This window comes from Brachycentrus maculatus, unplaced genomic scaffold, assembly GCF_059751285.1.
Source record: "Brachycentrus maculatus isolate JH-2025_06_01 unplaced genomic scaffold, ASM5975128v1 h1tg000512l, whole genome shotgun sequence".
Classification (NCBI taxonomy): Eukaryota; Metazoa; Arthropoda; class Insecta; order Trichoptera; family Brachycentridae; genus Brachycentrus; species Brachycentrus maculatus.
This window is the reverse complement of record NW_028281258.1, coordinates 364,285-382,494: the sequence shown is the minus strand read 5'-3', so window position 1 is coordinate 382,494 and position 18,210 is coordinate 364,285. Positions and strand designations below refer to the sequence as shown.

Here is an 18,210-nt window from a genome sequence, read left to right as displayed (position 1 = left end):
TAGCCGAGCGTGCTGACTATTACACTACGGAGGCGGACAATCAAGATATACAATATCATATTTTATCTCTCCGTGACAATACAGTTTTTCGAATTGGAAATATATTAGCTTTATCAGAAACACCAGTTGACTTGCATCTGGATTACATCTCCATGTCAATGATGCTTAAATCCGCTTCTGGAAAATCTTCGAATCCATCATCAATCCGCGAATCGTTATTAGCACCGTTCTGGGAGTTTTGGCTGTATACGTAAGTCCTCTCGGTCTTCACGTGTTCAATATTGGGTTTCCCGTGACCGGCGGAAATGTTTTGACTCTCTTCAAAATACTGGTTGGGGTGATTGACTCCGAGTTCCACGTGCACATTATTTGTCGTATCAAAGTATTTACTGCAGGCTACTTGATAGTGGCCCTTTTTTGCCAAATCTACGATAGTGGAGATCGCTGCAACAGAAATGGGAGATAATAAATACATGTCCACATAAGGTCAAATTTGACAAAATTTAGGACCCTATGATATACTACTTCTAACCCTTATCTGCACCCATTGGTGCATAGGGCACTGCATCATATTGACGCAGTGTTATCTTGATTGTTACTTACATGAAGGCAAGGTAATGACTCTTGCGCTTCAGGGGCCAGTCCAGGGTAATATTAAATAAATATTTGTGTTTTTTTGTACGTTCAAGTACTATCTACCCTCTGATTACTAACAGCTATTTAAGGTAGGTATCCAATGTTTTGAGCAATATCACTAGTCTGTTTTTGGTTGGTAGGAAGAAATTGCTTTTTGCAATAAGCCTGCCAATGTATTTATTTCTTTTCTGTATATGAAGTTTAAATAAATAAATATTAGAGTGTAAAATTACCTATATTTATTTTCCCCATGGAATCAAACCCGGGACCTCCAGCACGGTAGCTAAACACGCTAACACAAACGCTAAGACAAAGTTACTACACTAAGGTATAATGTGTATCTTACCTAACGGATTCATTCCATATCCTAGGAGCTTGGTCTTGAGAATAGTGGGATCCGAATGCCTAAAGGGACAGCCGTGAATATCCCCGGGGCCCACATTACCTTGGATGATCTTCATACAACTGTATGCCGAGTAATTCCTCCTGTTTCCTTCCTTCCCGTAGTTGTGCCGGACACCGTAGGGGTACTGCTTCTCAAATTTGTCCAAATCCATCAGTTTAGTAAACTCTTCCCTCCAAAACCGCAGAGAGTCCTCCAGCGTAACTCCTGCAGCTTTCAAAAACAGCCCGTACTGCATTCTTCCCCCGTGCTTCATATGGTGCGCACTTCTCAGATGCTCGTGAAGTTGTCTCATGCATAACGGATAAGCTTTGGTCGATAGACCGTCCAGACTCTCGATCGGTAATGCAGATTTAGAAGTGTTGTTGTAGTCTGTTCCTGTATACGAGTTATGTAAGCCCTTGAGCAGGGAGACCAACCTCTCGTCGTGCTCAACATCCGGAAGTCTGCGATTGGCGACAGCCAGTGCTTGGTTTATATGAGATCTGTACTGCGAGGTCATAACGGAAACAAACTCGGTGCTAGGAATGTAGGCGTAACCGCCTTGCAGGTACACTTTTCTGGTCTTGACTAAATCGAACACCTCGCTAAATTTCACTTTATAAAAATTCAAAGATTCAATTTGCCCGTGTGAACAAGAAACTGTAGATTCGTATAAACTGTTTACTATGTCAGACTTTTCCTCCTTGGTTATCGGTACATACTGAAGATTGTTCACAGCGAGAAAATGTTTAACACCATCCGCAGTCAGAGACTGGAACCTCATTTTAAAGAGCTCGAGCTCCCTCGTCGTGAACCACCTCCGAAGTTCTTCGGAACGGCAATAGGCCAACCTCAAAATAAAATGCGAGATATGGTCTCTTCTCCTCGCTTGTAAATCGGTTTCCGCTGTCGCGAATCCCGCCGCCTTACACGATTGAACGTACCCTTTCAAGCCTTCCTTTTGTAACTCTTCTACAACGGCAGCCCGCCATTCCTTCGAGTAAATTTTAAATCCTTTCAGAGTTGTGACGGCCGCGAGGGTCCTCAAAACTTTGAGCCTTTCGATAGCTAACTCTTCGAACTCTTGCAATGTTACCGAATTAATAGGAGGGATTCTGTACAATTGGAGATCGTGGGGATAAAGTTCAACGAGGCTTCCTGTATGAGAAGGCTTAATTACTTTCCGCTTGATAGTGAAATCCATTGTTTACTGAAGATTCACGCAAAAATTCACAAAAAAACTTTCCAAAATTACATGGCAATATTGACTTCTTTTAAGTTTTCATAATTTACGTTCCGTACACAGACTAACTAATTTATATAAAGACCGCCAACTGCCTCGATTTTTTATGGCTGGAAGTGATATTCGCCAGCGGCCGGAAGTGACGTAAATGGCTAGAAATACTAAGCTCCCGGCTGGGCGTGACTTCGCCGCGGCTGAATATCGAATCCACCCGCCGAAATATTTATCATTCATTTTTCAGGTTAAATGGTATTTATATTGAAATTTGTTGTATTACATATTTTCAAAATTATAATATTAATATTATAAAGAAGATATTTCACTATCTAAATTTATTTATTTCAGTGTAAACAAAAATAGAAAGGTCACGGCTAAAACGTGACATTTATAAAAAGAGTTCAGGTGATTAATAATGGTTACTTAACTCAGCCTTACAATGGTAAATGGTAATGGTAACTTTTTTGAAATAATTATCTCAAACTATGTATAAATATAAGGCTTTTCAACAAAAACAAAAACGATAGAATTTTCAAATTACTATATTATATTTAAAATTCTAGAAAATACAATATTTTAAAAGGGCGGAAGGAGTGCCCACCACTTCCTGAAGTTATGTTTCCTAACGGGGGTGCCAGCGCCCTTTTGTGGGCGTTTTGGAAGTTTGGCTAGGCGTTTTTAAATTTTTTGCATTTGGGGGGTGCTGCAGAAGTTCAAGGGAGCGTTGTGTTAAGTAAGAAAAACTACACTTTCATACGCGTAATTTAACTTTAACTTTGGCATAATACTCAATATTATCAAGTTTTTCATATACGGATTTCTATTTTTCTATCGATAATTGTCTATAACCATAGTCTGTCCAAATTTATTTGAAATATTTGGACAACTTGTTGGTATCTCGTATTTTTCGTTCCCGTTTTGGTTTTTTTGTTAGTGTATTAGTGTGTCTCGTCATTTTCTGGTCGTTTTTTGAACAATCTGACGTTTACGAGTCGACCCCCCCTGGTTCCGTACTCTCTTCCAGGCAAAACGTCAAAAACAATAGGAAAAAGCGGGAAATTGTATTTCATAGAAAAAGAAGTTCAGAAAATAACTCTACGCAAATTTGCAAGCTTAACCATAACCAAACAATTTCTTCTCTTATCTGTTTCGTGGTCTGTGAATAATCAAAGATAACTTTCAGTTGTCTTTGATGGCGAGTGACGTTTTACGCCGGGGTACTTCGGTTTCAATAATAACAAATTGATCATTCATGGATTTTAATTAAGTGTGTAAAATATAATCATTATGGAAAATTCCGAGAGATTTCTTTTCATTTTGTTTTTAAATTATATCCTCGTGACTGTTAGTTCTACCCTTCTTCCTCAAACCGGTTTCCAAAATGAATACAATACGATAAGTTATCGGCAGAAGCGACAGGCATTCGACAAAATTTTGAATGATCCGGAATGTACGCAAGTAAAAGAATTCTGCGGTTTTACTCAAGACGGGGATACTGATCTGAATGTTCTAAGTTGTATACAAAGTTTGAATAGTAATCAAATTGAAAAAATATCCGATCAATGCCAACACTCGATTTGGTCTTTCATTTCGACATTTATGGATAATGACAATCTAAAGAGAATGGCCAGCGCTTATTGCGCCAAAGATTTCTCTAAAGTGAGATGTCCCTCGACCGGGGAACCGGGGGCCGTTCTAGGTTGTCTGATCGATAACAGAAACAGCTACAAGGCTCCGAAGTGTCGCGGATTTATTCAGAAATTAGAATACATCGCCTTCAGCGACGTCCGACTGATTTCCGCCATAGTGAAACATTGCAAGGAAGATGTCGACACTCATTCCTGCGGACGACTGAATAAAGATAAGGAAGACACCCTGTCCCAAGGAGAAACATTGGCTTGTCTACAAACGCACATCGATACGCTCCACAAGGAATGTAAGCAAGAAATCCTTCACGTGTCGGAGATGCAAGCCGATAATATCAAGTTGGACAGGCAGCTCCGCATGTCCTGTGCGACAGATCAGTTGAGATTTTGTCCCGACTTGTCTCCTGGCTCCGGAGTAATCTACAAATGCCTAATGCTACACAAATCAAGTCACGGTAAGTAACCTTTTTCTAGCCTGAAAAAAGTCATTCTTGTTGTATTATGTAACCTGTGATGTTTGAAATTAACACCCTTATCTGTAAAACATTACTGTAATTTTTTCTTTTAGCAATGTCGAAACAATGTCAAGAACAGCTCTCCCGCAGGCAAAAACTTATCGCCCAAGATTACAGAGTGAGTAGAGGACTCTCGAGAGCGTGCAAAGAAGATATAAGATCCAACCACTGTAGGAAAGGAGTGTCCGATGATAAGGACGTAAGACTAGCCCAAATTCTAGTTTGTCTCGAAGGCGTTATGAAAAATACCAGCAAAATCTCTTCGGAGTGTCAAGCCGAAATGATAGACCACAGGAAAATGTTACTCGAAGATTACCGTCTCTCTCCAGAAATAATGCACGACTGTGCGAGTGATATTGTCGAGTTTTGCAGTCCGATAGAAATAGGCGGGAAGACCATCCACTGCTTGATGGAGCACGCTAGACCCAGGAAGAAGCGTGTCCAGGTGGTTTGCCGAAGGGCTTTAGAGAGTCTTATCAAACAAACCGATGCCGGCGAAGACTGGAGAATAGACCCTATCCTGAGACAAGCTTGTAAACCGGTCGTAGACACCGCGTGCAAAGACACCGTCGGGGGAGAAGGAAGGGTTATGTCGTGTCTCATGCAGAAACTCGGGACGGCCTTCATGACGGTGGAATGTGAAGCGGCCCTCGTGCAAGTTCAGTACTTTGTCTCCAGGGACTTCAAACTAGACCCCCAACTCTACAAGGCTTGCAAGGAAGATTCTATAAAGTTCTGTCACGCAAAACGCGGTTGGAGCGACGAGGACGGCCAGATGGATCCGGAGAGAGGTCCGCTAGTTCTTCCTTGTCTCTATCGATACGCCTTTCAATCCCGTCAGAATTTACAGCTTTCCAACACGTGCTTCCAAGAAATTCGCAGAGTAATGAGACAGCGTGCCGTGAGTGTTGATTTGCAGCCTGAAATCGAAGAGATTTGTTTAGATGATCTCGCCCTTTATTGTTTCGATAAAACGGCCAAAGGGGAGGAAATGGCTTGTTTACAGTCCAATTTAGAGGCTTTAGGCGATAAGTGTCGTATTGCCGTTACTAACTTCACCGAAACTCAAGCTGGTAACGTGGAACTTAATCCCATCATCATGAAGAATTGCTACATCGTCATGGAGAAATTCTGTCCTTCTATCTTAAGAAGCGGTAAAGATGAAGGAGAAGTTATGGAATGTCTCATTGCGCACAAAAATGATCCGAGCGTCCGTGCCGAGATTAAGTGCAGAGCGGCCATTGAACATTTTCAATTGATATCTCTAAAAAACTACCACTTCACTTACAAATTTAAAGAAGCTTGTCGCTCTTACGTTATGCGTTTCTGTCCTCAAGCTAAAACTAAAAGCGAAGTGATCACTTGTTTGAGCGAAACAGTCAGGAACGATACAATCGACGGGAACCGTCACAGCATCCCTAAAGATTGCCGCCAACAGCTTCGTACTCAACTGTTCCAGCAAAAAGAAAACATAGATTACGATCCCAAGTTGACAGCCGCTTGCAAAGATGACCTGAAGAAGTATTGTCCCAATGTCGAACACGGCGCATCGCAAGCTCTGGAATGTTTGCAGAATGCCAGAGGAGTGTTGAGCAGTTCGTGTCAACACGCTCTATTCATGGTCAAAAAACAGGAACTCACTGACAATTCCGTTGATTACAATCTTATCACCACTTGCGGTTCCATGATAACTTTATTTTGTCACGATACGAATCCTACCAAAGTTTTAGACTGTTTAAAGGTGAGAAAATTATTTTGCTATCCTGTTATTTTGAAATCTTATTTGAATGAAATTTTAAATCAACCGCTCAAAGTTTCGATGTAAAATAATCATGTTCCTGGTTGAATTATAGATCCACAAGGAAGAAGCTACTTTTGACGAAAAGTGCAAGGTGGTAGTTGTGCACCGTATGATCGATCAGAACTCAGACTATCGCTTCAATCCAACTTTGCAGAGCAATTGCAAACCTGACATAAAGAAATTTTGCTCAAATATAATAGGTATAATGTTTGACATTTTCTTTTTCCTATTGCGCATTGATTTATTCTATCCTTCCGTGTATTATTGTATTATTTTATTGTAATTTTAGCCAAGGAACCTAAGGATGAAGCGCTACAAGGAAAAGTAATCAAATGCTTGAAAGTAAAGTTCACGGAAGCAAAACTAACGACAAGTTGCGAGCATCAGGTGGCCGCATTACTGAGGGAACAAGCTCTCAACTACCACTTGGATCCTCTACTCAGTACAATGTGCCGTCCTGAAATAGAGACCATCTGCAAGCCGGCTGACAACTCCGATACTAATGCTGACGGAGAGGTAAAAAAGATAATTTTTGTTAATTTTTTCTTATCAGTTTTATTATTGGCCATAAAAATAAAATGGTAAATGCGCAATATTGATATTGATATCTTGGCATACATGAAAAAGAACACGGATGTTGGGGCATTTACAGGGCTTGATAGGTGATCATAGGCTGGTTTAAGTGATAACTTTATACACATATAACATTTATAAAAATAATTTACTTTGTTTTAACCACTTTTTATTAATACAATTTAACCTACCGGTTTCAACAAGAACCTTGTCATCATCAGGGTTTATTTGAATTCTAAAACATTAAAAACATTAAAATACTCTCACCAAAAACTTCCACACACTCCGTAAAAATCCTAAAATGAATTAATGAAAGTTAATAAATTTTATAAAGTTTATAAAATGTGCCACAATGTATCTGCAGAAAACATTCAAGAAACATGTAAAATTCATCATTCTACTCATGATTGACAACCACACCACTCAAATTTCCAAAGTTGTATTTATACTTCAATTGTTAAGGTGTCCTTCCACATGTTACTTCTTCGGCACCATATGTGGCTGACTTCAGTAAGTTTTTTTTTCTTAGTGAAGGTTCATGAAATGTATGTAAGATTCTTCCCAAATTATTATAAATACAATGAAACCTTTATCTATCGTTCCTCGAATAATCGTTTTCCAGGATGTGTCATTTATTTCTTCTACCCCGGATTAATTTCATACAAAAATAGATCGCATTGATCGTTTCTCTATCATCATTTTATCGCATTCATCGTTTGAATTATGCTCCGAATTTGATATTTTTGACTATAAAAATTCAAAATAGTAATCAATTGTCTTTTTTTTCTTAAATATACCATTTTGAATACTTATCAATTGATTTTATTGTCAATTTGCATGATACCCATTTCCGTTTTTTTTTTTTTTTTTCCTAAAATCAACTATTTTTGTGCAAATTTGTAAAAAAGTACACTCGAGTTACTGGTATGTCATACAAATTGTTTTCCCGCATTTTTTATTTTCCCGCATTCATAGTTTATTTCGGTAGTTCCCTTGAAAAACGATAGATAGAGGTTTCACTGTACTAGGAAACTACTGGGAATTTTACTATTCTTTTTCACTCATTCTATTCACATGCCCGACCATCTCAACACCCTTTTCTTAAACTTATCGATAACGCTTATCAGCCTTGCATTATTTTCTTACATCGCCATTTGAATATCTACCATACATAGTTTTACATCACATGACTGAATGCTAGTTTAGATATATTTTGTGAAATAAATAGAACGAAACCAGTTAGCAATGCCATGTTTGTATTTTTGGTAATTTTAGGTAGAGGAATGTTTGAAGCAAGCCTTCCTGAACAGGAAGATAGTTTCCGAAGAATGTCGCACGGAAATAGCCACTTTGATCGGGGAATCTAGAGCAGATATCCACGCCGACCCTCTACTTCAGAGGGCATGCGCAGTCGATTTACTCAAATGGTGTAATCACCTCGAACAAGGAAATGGGCGACGTAAGTTAAATTTTATCCTGTATACATTTTGCATTCCAACATAATTAATTAAAACCTATAGGTGGAGACTGACTGGAGCATTTCGTCGTAACATCGCTCGCGGCGAGACTATGGATGTATGGATGTATGCATCCAAAACTATGGATGGAGCGCTCGGCTCGGTGTACTGACTGCCTAAATGCTCGCATCGTAACGTGTTACGTTACGACGAAATGCTCCGGTCAGTCTCCACCTTATGACTGCCAAATGAAGAAATTATGAACAGTACCAGCGGATATCATGGATCACGTAGCGAGACTCGGATGGCAATGGGCGGGACATGTTGCAAGACAGGATCCCTAAAATTTTGAGATAGAGACCTTGGGAGACTAAAAGAAGCGTTGAAAAACTTCAAAAAAGATGGTCTGAAGACATAGCCGCTGTGAGGGGTAGAAATTGGCTTCAAGCAGAAACAGACCAAAAAAATGGAAGGATATGAAAGAGACCTATATCCAGCAGTGGAAGACAGAAGGCTAAAGAAGAAGAAAAAGAGTACCAAATTGTTTGCCTCTGTAGTGTAATGGCCTGTGCATTTGTCCCAGGTTTAATTCCAAAGGGTCTCAAAATAAATTTTTGATAATGGTGATTTTTCACCTTCATTTATATTTATTTAATATAATTCTGGACTATTATCCGAAGCGTAGGAGTAATGCCTTCATATAATCAATAATCAAGATAACACTGCTTCAGTGACAAATAAGGAACAGATGAAAGATGACTACCAAAACTATTTCAGTTTAAATTTTTTTCTTTCTTTATCTTTATTATTGTTATCATTTGATAAAAAAAAGAATACTAATTTATGTATCTTTTTTTTTCTTGTTTATATTATGTTTATATAGTTTCTTTTTTAATCCACAGATATACGCTGCCTACAGATGATTTTGGCTGATGAACAAAAAACCCTAGATACTGAATGTAAAACACAACTAACAAAACGAATGGAGATGTTCAAAAGTGCTCAGGTATTATTTTGATTTTATCTTCACAATTGTTTATTCGTCCACTTCCTGAAACACTACAACTTCTTCCCTCTGCTGTTCCGATCCCGCAACAGCCCTTATGATACATAAAGTTTTTAACCCTTATCCGCACCCGATGGTGCATAGGGCACTGCATCATATAAACGCAGTGTTATCTTTATCATGAACACATGAAGGAAAGGTGACCAGCCCCTCCGCTTCTGGAGCCAGTCCAGGGTAATATTGAACAAATATTGTAGTGAAAAATCACTTATATTTATTTGACCCCCCTGGGAATCGAACCCGGGACCTCCAGTACGGTAGGCCAGGGTGCTGACCATTACACTACGAAGGCGGATGATGATATTATTACCAGTATCTAATGAACTTCATTTTCAATATGTAACTACATATTTAGAAATGAATGTCGCTCAAAGCCTCTAATGTTTTGTAATTTTGTTTAAAAAAAATGTAAATATCACTCCACCATTTTATAAAAACGGTTAGTGGTTATCTATTTCATTAATAATTCAAGTTTTCTGAAACACCTTTTACATGTTTGCAATGTATGATAAGACACAGTATAAAATGTTGAACCACTGGCCGAAAATTCTTTAAATGCTTCCATACGTAATACATTTCGTAAATTATCAGACACGTAACAGTTTATTGGCAATTTCCTTGCCTTAAAACAATACAATAATAAATGCTTAATTGCCTGTTTGTATGTAATTTACCATCAATAAAACACTTGTGTTAATATGACAATTTAACATTCATATTCTTTTACCTATGGACTATTTGCATAAATTATATGTTATGTTGCTTGTATGTATTTTATTTCACATTTGGTTTGTCAAATATTCTTGATATTTTTTTTATGTTTTAAAATGAACTTGCTTTTCTCATCACTATGAATGTGTTTATTGCAAAATATATATTTACTTTAATGGACTTATAATTCTAATAGAAAATTTTAATATTGCCTCTAATTCCTTCATATATTGTTCAAGGAGAGGATGGGATATTTAATTACATATTTTCACCTAAATATCTAGTTTCATTAATTGATTCGGCAGTCACTTTGTGGTAGTATGTATCTATTTTAAACTAAAATTTTATTTGGTAAATTCTTCATCTTTCAACGTCCCAAGAATTAAACTCTAAAATTTAAACTTAACATCCCATATGGCGTTTAAAAATGATGCAGAATGCATCGAAACACTTTTACAATAGAATAGGCAATATCTTGCCTAAAATTTTACATGAAAAGCTATGCATTTCAAATTAGCTGATAATAATCTCATGCTTTGATCGGATACAACTGACATGGGTACCACCTCACACTAGCGTAGTGTTCCGCAAAGTGTGTGCCGCGGCACACTGGTGTACTGTGGTGAATTAAGTGGTTGATGTGCCGCGGAAAAACGTCACTTACCGATAAACGAGTAAGAAAAATTCATGGAGCTAAAAACTGATAGGACGTTAAAACTGAAATTTTCCAAAACAGAGCTAGCACATTTTTGGCTGCATGTAAAAATTGAATATCCACTGCTTTCAAAGCGTGTTATTGCAATTCTTTCACTATTTGCCACGACTTGTGCAAATTGCGATTTACGACTCTAACTGCTAAAAAAAATAAGAGAATGCCCGTGGACGATCAACGAATAGATGGGAGTAGCTTTATCAACAATTGCTCAAAATTTTGATTGCCTGTGCTAAATTATGCAGGCTTAGATTTTGCATTAAACATTATATGTAAAAAATGTGTTCGCATTATATTAATTTTGGTAATTAATTAATTTTAAATAAACTTGGTTTATATCTCTGCTGTACCTCTAAAATTTCTTGATTTGGCAGGTGTACCTTGAATAGAAAAAGTTTGCGAAACACTGCACTAGCATACTAAATTAAACAACAGTGCCCTTCTTTTGCGAGCCTGATGCCATGTAAACAGTATAACGTAGCTACATTTACTTGCCACTTCTTTAAGACAGTATGGACATGTGAAACTAATAGATAACAAGAGAATGACTAAGAAAGTATATTTGGAAAATGTGAATGGGAGAACAGAATGAGTATGACCAAAAAAGACTTGGCACGACCAGATCAGTCAGAACCTAAAATCTGGAGGTGTCAAAAGTCTACGTAATCAGAGGGCATGTATGACTAGATGAATGCGATGGAAGCTAGGGGTGTATGTCGGGACAGAAGAGTGTGGTGTTCCATCCACTCTGCCTACACCTGCACGGAAAAGGCATGATGGTAGACTACTACATACTAAGTAGTAGTACACTTACAACGACATTCAATATGGTACCATTAGTTCAATCAACCTCTTTGGACTCGATCATATTTGTAGAGATGCCCAACTTACACAAGTTTGTACAAATATAGGTATGCAACCCTGAACGCCAAAGCCATTGCTGCTAATTCTATTCCCATATAGCAATAATATCCTCCACCCCAATTTTTTACTCCAGTCATCTGCATCTCACCAATTACGACTCCTATATCTAAGAATCTGGCTGGATTTCAGAACTGATCGCTTTCATTCATTCATTCATTTGAACCCTTATCCGCACCCTATGGTGCATAGGGCACTGCATCATATATATGCGCACATAAAGGAAAGGTGTCCGTCTCTGTTGTGTAATGGTCAGAACGCTCGGCTACCGTACTAGAGGTCCCAGATTCAATTCCCAGGGGGGGGTCAAATAAATATAAGTGAATTTTTCACTCTAATATTTATGCAATATTTCCCTGGACTGGCACTGGCTTAAGTGGAGGGCCGATCGCTTTACCTTAATTCAATTCAATTTATTTATTTTTAATTAACATATACATTACAAACTAAAAAATTTAAAGCGGATACATTAAATACATACAAAAATCTAAAATATGCAAGAACTATATTGCTAAAGGTGTAGAAGAATCCCGCTTCGGAAAACTCCTTCAGACACATGGAACAGATCAATATCTAACGAGATATTGTCCAACATAGCGGTAGCTCTTCCTACAGGCATAACCATCGGCATATAACAGTGTCAATGCGATGCAGTTCCCTATGCATTATTTCGTGCGGATATGGAACAGAAGGATCATGAAATCTTACATTATATGGATATGTTTGTAAGAGAGTAACTACGCCGCTTGGTTTTATTACTGATTACCAAGAATATTCTGTTGCAGGTACAAGGTCCCGAGGGTATTGTGGACATATACGCTCAAGTGGTTACCTCTCCCAACAAAACTTACTTTATGGTAACGTTCTTCAGCATCATCGGGCTAATCTTCTCCATCGGCATGCTGTGCGGCCGCACATCTCTCTCTGTGAGAAGAGCCCAGTTTATGATGAAGGAGAAATGAGTATGGCATAAAGTGGATTCTAGAGGCCAGTTTCACACGCATTTCGAAGAACTATCCAAACGAAACTAGTGTATCGAAATGATAATGTGAACCCTTAATTGTGATATAAATAAAAATAAAAAACATAGACTTGATATTTGTGGATATACATACATAGTATTTTTGTGAATTGATTTTTGGTATAATGTGTAGATTTTGTTGCCTTTTTTAAACATCCTTCCGTAGTTTAGGATATTAATGTTTATACAAATGTATTTCATAAAGTTTATTTTGTAAGTTTTCTATAACTTCATTATAATTATACTTATCAATATAAATATCCAACTTCATAATAAATAATAAATAAAACCCTTATCCGCACCCCAATGGTGCATAGGGCACTGCGTCATATAAACGCAGAGTTATCTTGATCGTTTACACATGAAGGAAAGCTGATCAGCCCTCCGCTTCAGGTACCAGTCCAGGGTAATATTGAATAAATATTACAGTGAAAAAATCACATATTTATTTGACCCCCCCTGGGAATCGAACCCGGGACCTCCAGAACGGTAGCCGAGCGTGCTGACCATTACACTACGGAGGCGGACGAAAACCAACTTTTACATTTCCAACTTCATACATTACGGAAATATTCATCCAAAGATTATTTTATTTCCTTAAAAATGTATTTTATCTCTTGTAATATACCATTTGTTTTGTTTTGATTATCGTATAATGCATTTAAATAGTCTAGATGTGTTCTTAATAATTAATTTTACCATTCATTTTTTATTAATTGGTGCTTTAGCATTTTTTTGTTGTTTTGCTTTTAATGTTTTTGATTACTATAATTATGATTCTTTTGTTGGAGTACCCTAACATACTTTAAAAATGTATCAATTGATTTTTAACTTTTATTATATTGGATGTGAACTGTTCATGAGCAGCATTAATTATAATGGACTTTATGTATTAATATGACTTTAGATATTAAGATGAAATATTTTTAACATCGAAACATTTTGATACCCATTTGAAAAAATTTCCCAAAAAAAATATGGATATATACTACATATTTGCATTTATTTTTGAAAGACAAAATATTTGTAAGCATACACGGTATGCTTTCAACTATTTTATTGATTGTTACTATTTTTTAGCACATGAGTGTTCTTGTGTATTTATATTTTTACAGTCAATTTTATAAAACAATTATTATATTTATATGTACATACCACATGTACATCTTTATAAATCATATTACTTTGCATGAAACTTGAAAAATAATATTTTTCATAGTATTTTTCTTCAATGTCTAATACACCCATTACTAGACACATTCAGTAATTATTTTAATAATTAAAAAGTTGATCCTTATTAGACTGAAATCAGATGACAAAAATTGGCTCTCTAGAATTTGAATCCATGAGTTTAGAGTTCTTACTGAAAGGCCTTTAAAAAATTATAAACCAAACTTAAATGGGGAGAATTTCTTTTTGTATTTCTGCCCTTTCTGGGTTTGAGTTCAGAAAACTATTTTGGCTATTTTATATTTTAATGAACTTGTAAATAAATAAATATATATATCATCATCACCGTACTTTCGGTAAGAAATGAATAGAAAAAACAATTTTCTGATAGATTTACATGGATATGGAACAACAATGCATTAAATATACAGTAGAGTCAATGTAGAGTCTCGATTATTCGACTTAAACGGGCCGCAGCAAGGTCGGATAACACAGAAAATGATAAAAACGACATTGAAAATGTGTTAACATTATTTGCACATCGAAAACTTTTCAAATATGTACATGTTACATAACAGAACGTAATAAAAATTAAAACCTCAAAATGCACTTACGGCAGAGTAGTAAAACATGTTTTACAGTAGGTACTCACATACAATGCAGTGAACTACGAAACTACACATAAGCTTGGGTAAAAAAGTCCGTGATTGTCTTACCGGTAGGTCGGATGACTCGGAAGGTCGGATAACCGAGACTACTGTAATAAAAGTACCTAAAATATTTGGGTATAAATAACAACCACTTTAAATCAGGATATTGAATATTGGATGTTTTTTAATAAAAATAGTTATGTAAATACATAGCTGAAATTTTTTTGCCACATCTGTGCCAAAGTAAAAGATATGTATGGATATTAAATTTATTGAAATTTTTGGTGGACGCATAAAACTCTGTACTTAAAACTCAAATTAAAAGAAGAGTAATAAAAATTTCTGAGAAATATCACCAAGAAAAAATGTTTCAATTGCTTATGTGCTGTGTCTATACAAATAGTCAATTCACTGAGATAAAGCGTTGTAAAAAAGGAATTAGAGTATGTATTTGTTTATTGAAAATATTATAATATATTGCATATATAGTTACCATTTTTTTTGACATCTCAACATAGATGAAGTATAAATATGGAAGTCTGGGCGTTTACAGGGCTTACGACCGTCATAAGCTGGTGGCATAAGTGATCACTTTACACATGTGTAACATTCACCAATTCTACCTATGATTGACAACCACACTACTCAAATTCTTGAAAGTTCTATATATATATGTTCCAATTTCAAAACATTGTGCTTGAATCACCAGAACTTCACTAGAAACATCTATTGTGAGATGAAAGACGCTTTTTATTAAGCAGAAACTCTTTTAATTGTATGTGAAGTCCGAAACCTGGATTATAATCACATACATCTGAAACGCCAGAAATTATAATTTTCATTTTATTATTTTTAGCTCTTAATTTGACCAGTTAATTTATTTACAACATTTTGAGTGTGTCCCAATCCTTGTTCACAAATCTGGATTATCTCCAATTACAGGAGTTATTTTTCATATTATTTTTTGACATCTCAACAAAGATGAAGAATAATATGGAAGTCTGGGCATTTACAGGGCTTACGACTGTCATAGGCTGGGACCATCGTAGGCAAAATTGACAAATTTTAGTATTGGCGTTTAACGTTAAGATAACAATTTTTTATGTATCTATACGCATCCATGTATTTACAATGCTAAGTTAAGGATGCTTTGGTAATTTTTTTGGTTTGCTCAGAAATAATATATTCTGATTTTATATTTTACTTTAATTTCCAAAAAGATTTGTTACATAACTATAATACTAGATTGTCGTAAAATCAACAATTACACTCAGACCTCGCTTCGCGTCGTTTCACTTTGCGTTTTTTCGAAGTTGCGTCATTACTGAATTAAGACTCATTTTCGTTGTGCCTTATTCTTTCGAATTGTGTTTTTTTTTATTATTATTCAGAGAAACATTTTTAAATTTTCTAAAAGGTAATTTGCCGTTTTGTAAATTTCAATTTGCGTCGCGATATTTTGGAACTTATCTCCGACGCAAAGTGAGGTTTTAGTGTACATAAATTCACTGTTAATGCAATAAATTATATACTATGATATCTATGATGTTTTATTTCAATAAATTATTGTCAAATATACATAGGTAAAAAAATAAGCATAAAATACTTTTCAAATATTTTCAAGCATTTCCTAGTATGTATGTGAAATATTTCTGCTATGAGAATATCACCTATAAAATAAAGCTCTAACATAATTTACTTTCAGCTATTTCAACGGATTTGTGTTAGCACTGTAACTTTCATGGGAAAAGGTGAAATATTCCTTTCAAGTAATTTTTTTAAATTGAATCAACCTAAACAAGATTTTTGAAGATATGTCTTCTAAAAACAAAAATTCTTTATCCAGCTCTTATCCGGACCCCATAGTATATACAGCAGTGCTCCGCAACCTTTTCCCACCTATGACACACCAAATTTCTTCATAGAATTCCGCAGCACACCAAAAGCTAAGAAATATAGACCATTGAAAAATTATTTTGTAATAATCATGCATTACTACATTTCGAAAAATAAACAATATTATTAAAATTAATTTGTCATTGTGTATCAAATATATGATGAATAATTATAAAATGTCAAATATATTAATTTGACCGCGGCACACCTGTATCTGGCTCGCGGCACACCGGTTGGGGAGCATTGATATAGAGCAGTGTCAAATTGAAACTGTCATTTCAATTCTTAATTGACACAAAAGCAAGATAATCTGTTCTGCACTTAAGGTACCAGTCCTGGCTGATGTTAAAGAAATAGTAGGATGATTCTTCTACTTCTAACCCTTATCCGCACCCAATGGTACATAGGGCACTGCATCCTATTGACGCAGGGGGATCTTGATCGTTACTTACATGAAGGAAAGGCAATCAGCCATCCGTTTCAGGTACCAGTCCAGGGTAATATTAAATAAATATTACAATGAAAAAATCACTTGGGAATCGAACCCGGAACGTCCAATACGGTAGCCGAGCGTGCTGACCATTACAGTACGGAGGCTGGAAGTAGGATGATAACTAACTAACTAACTAACCATCACGCCGCTTCCCCGCAGGGGTAGGCAGAGAAAATTGAACGCCACACCACTCTGTCTTTGCAAACATTCTTTGCCTCTTCTACATTCATGCATCTCCTCATACATACCCGACGGTTATTACGACTCCTGACCCGGCCGCTTTCAAGTATTTGACATACCTGATTGTGCCAAGTTTTCCTCGGTCGTCCTCTGCTTCTTTTTCCAACTACATTCGCCCCATAAATTTGTTTAACCGTTCTTTCTTCACTCATACGCTCCACATGTCCAAACCATCTTAACACACCTTTCTTAATTTTATCGATAATGCTTATCTCAGCCTTACATTCTTTCCTTATTTCATCATTCGAACATCTATCAAACATCGTTTTGCCACATATTCGTCTGAGGGATCGCATTTCGACTGCATTCAGTCTGCTTTCATCCTTCTTTTGCCAACTCCATGCTTCGCTTCTCCACTCCACCAGAACTCCATTGTGTACTGCCAGTTTAGCTTCCGCTGATAGATTTTTATTTGCTAAAACTGATTTTAGTGCACCATTCACTCTGTTCAAGTAGGATGATAGATCACTTAAATTTATTTTGACTCCCCTGGGAATCAAAGGTCACAGAAATGAATATCTCAATGCCACCCCATAAACCAAATATTCTCAATTCACAATGTAAATTGGTCAAAACGCAATTCAAAAGATCTTTTGAGAAAAATGCAAAATTAATACTAAAAAAGGGTTTTACCTATGCATATATGTTATACATCCATCGACTACTTTTTGAGTTCTGCGGACACAAACGTACGGAAGGGTTTTTTAAATTGATATAAGTTGAAAGTTCGTATCAGAGGTAGAGTAATCAAAATTGCACGAAACCAGAGAGATAATCATTTTGTTCAGGGCTATATGATAATTAACGAAAATCATGGGTATGAAGAAAGAAAAGCCTTTTCATAACCTTTTCTTGGAATAACAGGATTATTTCAAACTAATATTATTTTAAAAATCAAAACAAAGTAAGAACTAAAATATTTACTAGCAACACTTAAATATTTATGGTATTTCTATGGTGAACATTTATGAACGGGAAAATATCCCAAAGCTCTGGTAATACATTTAACATGCTATCTCTTTCTGTGAACAACCTGTCGAATAGGAAAAACAGAAATAGCTATAGTGAGCTTCTGCA

The 18,210-nt window shown here is 36.2% G+C and overlaps 2 protein-coding genes across 2 annotated transcripts; one reads left to right on the top strand and one right to left on the bottom strand.

The window, feature by feature from the left end:
* On the bottom strand, positions 1-3,320 carry LOC148301854 (DNA primase large subunit-like). Its single transcript, XM_088272595.1, has 3 exons — positions 3,276-3,320; positions 983-2,328; positions 1-444 (listed from the first exon to the last, which is right to left on the bottom strand). Exons 2-3 carry the CDS (start codon positions 2,223-2,225, stop codon positions 143-145), a joined length of 1,545 nt encoding a protein of 514 aa, XP_088128721.1. The 5' UTR covers positions 2,226-2,328; positions 3,276-3,320; the 3' UTR covers positions 1-142.
* Positions 3,321-3,437: 117 nt separating this feature from the next.
* On the top strand, positions 3,438-14,353 carry Glg1 (Golgi apparatus protein 1). The gene is made up of 7 exons (XM_088272594.1): positions 3,438-4,362; positions 4,476-6,163; positions 6,276-6,423; positions 6,513-6,739; positions 8,072-8,255; positions 9,156-9,259; positions 12,449-14,353. Exons 1-7 carry the CDS (start codon positions 3,549-3,551, stop codon positions 12,623-12,625), a joined length of 3,342 nt encoding a protein of 1,113 aa, XP_088128720.1. The 5' UTR covers positions 3,438-3,548; the 3' UTR covers positions 12,626-14,353.
* The last annotated feature ends 3,857 nt before the right edge of the window (positions 14,354-18,210 follow it).

What these genes read in the sequence shown, in the direction of transcription:
- LOC148301854 (XM_088272595.1), bottom strand. Translation starts at nt 2,225, where the DNA reads ATGGATTTCACTATCAAGCGGAAAGTAATTAAGCCTTCTCATACAGGA. An exon ending in ATATGGAATGAATCCGTTAG is followed by an intron (nt 445 to 982) that starts GTAAGATACACA and finishes TTTCTGTTGCAG; the next exon opens with CGATCTCCACTATCGTAGAT.
- Glg1 (XM_088272594.1), top strand. Translation starts at nt 3,549, where the DNA reads ATGGAAAATTCCGAGAGATTTCTTTTCATTTTGTTTTTAAATTATATC. An exon ending in GCTACACAAATCAAGTCACG is followed by an intron (nt 4,363 to 4,475) that starts GTAAGTAACCTT and finishes TTTTTCTTTTAG; the next exon opens with CAATGTCGAAACAATGTCAA. An exon ending in CGAACAAGGAAATGGGCGAC is followed by an intron (nt 8,256 to 9,155) that starts GTAAGTTAAATT and finishes TTTAATCCACAG; the next exon opens with ATATACGCTGCCTACAGATG.